The following is a 3,654-nucleotide window of genomic DNA, read 5'->3' on the forward strand; positions in this document are numbered from 1 at the left end:
AGAACAGTAAAAGAAACCACATGACATAATTGTAATTAATTAACTGATCTTTGTTGTTGTCACAAAAACATGAAATCCCATATAACAAACAATTGTTACTTTGATAAATCATAGTCTACTTAATTTAAAAAAAAAACAGCGCAATGTTTAGATAAAATCCAATAATTTAACTTTTTAACATAATGAAACAGACAGTTATTACCTTAAAACAATTCCTACAATCAAAAGTCGTCATCATCTTCCTCAGCAATATGTTTTGCAAGCTCTTGTTCTTGCTGTTGTCTCTCTCTCCTCTTTTCAGCACTCTCTTTCTCCTTATGCGAGTTTGGTGGAAACCGAAGGGCTCGGACCGCCTCGTTATGCATATTCAAACAAAACGCGATTCGAGAATTAAACGCTTGTTGAGGCTCGTTTGTGGAATATATGTCACCGGTTTCTTTAGACACCATCCAACCATTTGCATGATCTAGTGTCGCATCTATTGCACCGTCACGGATTGCTTTTTAGACGATGCTCTCAGCATCTGCTACAGGGTTTGGTGAGTCGAGTCCTAGTTTCTTTGCCACGTCAGCGAGAGAGATTCGGGAGTAGGAGATGCTGATGTTGCGGAGCCCGGTTCTTATGACATTGTGGCGAAGCCTCACGATCAAGTTGTTGGTTCGGTCTGAGCTGAACGTGGTGGAGAATTTTTCGGCTGTCGTTTTGAATAACTCGAGATCCCCGACTCTAACAGCCTGAAAATTGAGAAATAACTTTATACCAATATAATCTACTATTAAATTCAAAAATCAAGACTCACGTTTGTCAGCTCAAAATATGGTCTCAACGTCTTCTCCATGCCTTTTTGCATAAAAACAGTTCGTTCCGGGATCTCTCCAAGAAGTAACCGCACAATCACAGCCCACTTATTGCATTGAACTCTAAACCCGAGAGCAGCTACAGGGGCTTTACGTGCAGCTTGAAGAAGAGATTCCTTGGCATCAGTATACTCTAGCTGAATTGTCCTAATTTTCCCAAGGTAAAACAAGTACCGGCAAAACTGAAAGTATAATAAACAGAACGCGTATTTAAATTCACAAAGTTCATCAAGCATCAACATAAAGTAATTTAACAATTATTATTACTATTGAATACTATACCTGCTGATTTGAATGAGCTTCAAAACGTGGTGCCTTTGACCTCAGCTTTTCAGCTTGATCATACAAATTGTAATGAAGGTAATTGCGAAGTAACAGGTTTAGAAGTGTTTCCTGCATATCACATCACATTCACAAAAAATAAAATAAATAAAACTGATATAAAAAAATAAGCATTCTCAATAGGCTTGTAAACGAACCGAACGAACACGAATAGAGCATGTTCGTGTTCATTCGTTTGACTTTAATCTAACAAACGAGCGGACATGAACAATTAAGCGAACATAGTTTTCTTGTTTGTGATCGTTTGTTATGAATATGAAAATGGAGGTTTAGCATGCATTTATGTTCTTTCATTAACTTAACAGTATAAACAAACGGTCCACGAACGTAAACAAAGCGAACGGGCATGAACAATTAAACGAACAAGGTTTTCCCATTCCGTGTTTGTCCACTAAAAAAATAAACGTGTCCATGAACGTGTGGGGTTTAAAAAAGTTATTAAACTAGACTAAATTGGAATGTGCCCATAAAATTTATATAATCTTTTTTAAAAACGTAAACTAAAAAGGATAAATAAACTTAAACAAACATACAAACAAAAATAAACTAACAACAAACATAAACGAATTTGAATGAACAAACATTCACGGAAATAAATAAATGAACGAACGAGACATGAATTCATGCCCATCCGTTTAACTATATAAACAAAAGAAACTGTTTATGTTCGTTTTTTAATTAAAGAAACGAACTTTCTGCCTAACGGTTCATTAATGTTTCAGTAAACACTCAGTTCAATTACAAGCCTAATTCTCAACAGTAGCAAGATGCAAGACACAAACCTGCCCCAATTCATCATGACGCAATGTAGCAGTCCGGTGAAAAGCAAGAAGATTACTGCATATAAACAGAAATACAATAGTTAGACATTGATAAACACTAATAATAATAAACCAATAAAGTACAGCTCAGCATGCACCCCCGGATATCAGAGAGTTCATTAGTAAGTTCATAGCTAAGACAAGGGCAACCAATCAGCCGGTGTCCCGATGATTGAGTGCTATGTGCCTTATGTCCAAGGCTTGATGCAAAACTACTATCGAGCCGGGGGTCTCACCGGAAGCAGCCTCTCTATCCCTATGGGATAGAGGTAAGGCTGTCTACATCTTATCCTCCTCAGACCCTACCATAGCATTGCTATTGGTGGGATATACTGAGTACGATGATGATGATGATGATAGCTAAGAGAGTAAAAGAAGTAGAGTCTAGAAGCCAGAACATCAACTGTTCTCCGGTTCAAGGTCTTCAAACGGACAACGCTTGCTGAAGAACAAGCCTTAGCCTACACGACGAGTAAAAGTTATGTAAACAACCAATGTTGAAATCCCATGAAACCAAAATAAATAAATAAAGAAATAAAAAATATGACCTCGTTATATTGTTTTTGATCAATCAGGAATATGAGCACAGGCAAGTAACAGTAAATCTCGAGCTCCGGAGAATGCTTCACAGTTGCAGCAGATGATGCAGTATCAACTACCATATTGTTTTGATTATTCTTTGGAAGATATGAAGATAACCGTTGATATGTTTCCGATCCAGGAGCAAGTGCAAGACCTAGAAACGAAGAAATCACGAAAGCGTTTAACTTCCTTCTCAACGCAATTGTCAACCTAACAGCTCTCAAAATCCTACGAACTTCACGATTATAAAGCAAATAATAGCATATAAGTGCTATTAGTCATTGATTCACGAACATGATAAAGCCTATAATAATAACCTATAAATTTATCAATTTCAAATGCTAACAGTGCTTGATTGAGAAACATAATACATGAAACAAATAATAACAGCGATTCTTACTTACGCTGCAATAGAGGAACAGTAGATGAAGTTGAATTCCAAGGAACCTGCTGTTCATTCATCTCAACATCTTCTTCACTCATTGTCTTCTGTAAAATTTATTGAAATGTCAAACTTTTGTTAACTGAGGTGCTGTTTGTTTTTGCAGACATAAACTGTCTGCAAGCTGATTTCATCTGTTTTCATGTCTGCAACTGAAGATGTGGTCTGAAGATCTGCAAGCTGAAAATATAAGACTGTTTGTTTTTATAAGCTGATACTGTCTGCATAACTGTCAAACTTATCTCACAAGATAGAAGTCATTTATTCAAGTTACATCTAGTTTTTAGACTTTGCTTGCCATGCCGATTTGGTTTTGGTGGGTGGTGGAAGGTGGTGGTGGTGGATGGTGGTAGTGGCGGCGGACGGTGGGTAGTGGCGGTGGTGGACAATGGGTGGTGGTGATGGATGGTTTTGGTTGGTGGTGGACGGTGGTGGTGATGGATGGTGGTGGTGGTGGGTGATGGATGGTGGTGGTGGCGGTGATGGATGGTGGTGGTGGTGATGGATGGTGGGTGGTGGACGGTGGTGGTGATGGATGGTGGTGGTGGTGGCGGACGGTGGTGGTGATGGATGGTGGGTGGTGGACGGTGGTGGTGATGGATGGTGGGTG

At 38.7% G+C, this 3,654-nt stretch overlaps 1 protein-coding gene across 1 annotated transcript; it reads right to left on the reverse strand.

Moving 5' to 3' along the window:
* Positions 1-213: 213 nt before the first annotated feature.
* LOC143601076 (putative 26S proteasome non-ATPase regulatory subunit 3) lies at positions 214-3,085 on the reverse strand. The gene is made up of 8 exons (XM_077078578.1): positions 3,007-3,085; positions 2,569-2,873; positions 2,377-2,481; positions 2,119-2,150; positions 1,982-2,036; positions 1,140-1,250; positions 800-1,039; positions 214-734 (listed from the first exon to the last, which is right to left on the reverse strand). Exons 1-8 carry the CDS (start codon positions 3,083-3,085, stop codon positions 504-506), a joined length of 1,158 nt encoding a protein of 385 aa, XP_076934693.1. The 3' UTR covers positions 214-503.
* Positions 3,086-3,654: the final 569 nt, after the last annotated feature.

The sequence above is a fragment of the Bidens hawaiensis genome, unplaced genomic scaffold, assembly GCF_021521415.1.
Source record: "Bidens hawaiensis isolate Kalapana, Puna unplaced genomic scaffold, B.hawaiensis_p1.1 tig00055324_1, whole genome shotgun sequence".
Lineage (NCBI taxonomy): Eukaryota > Viridiplantae > Streptophyta > Magnoliopsida > Asterales > Asteraceae > Bidens > Bidens hawaiensis.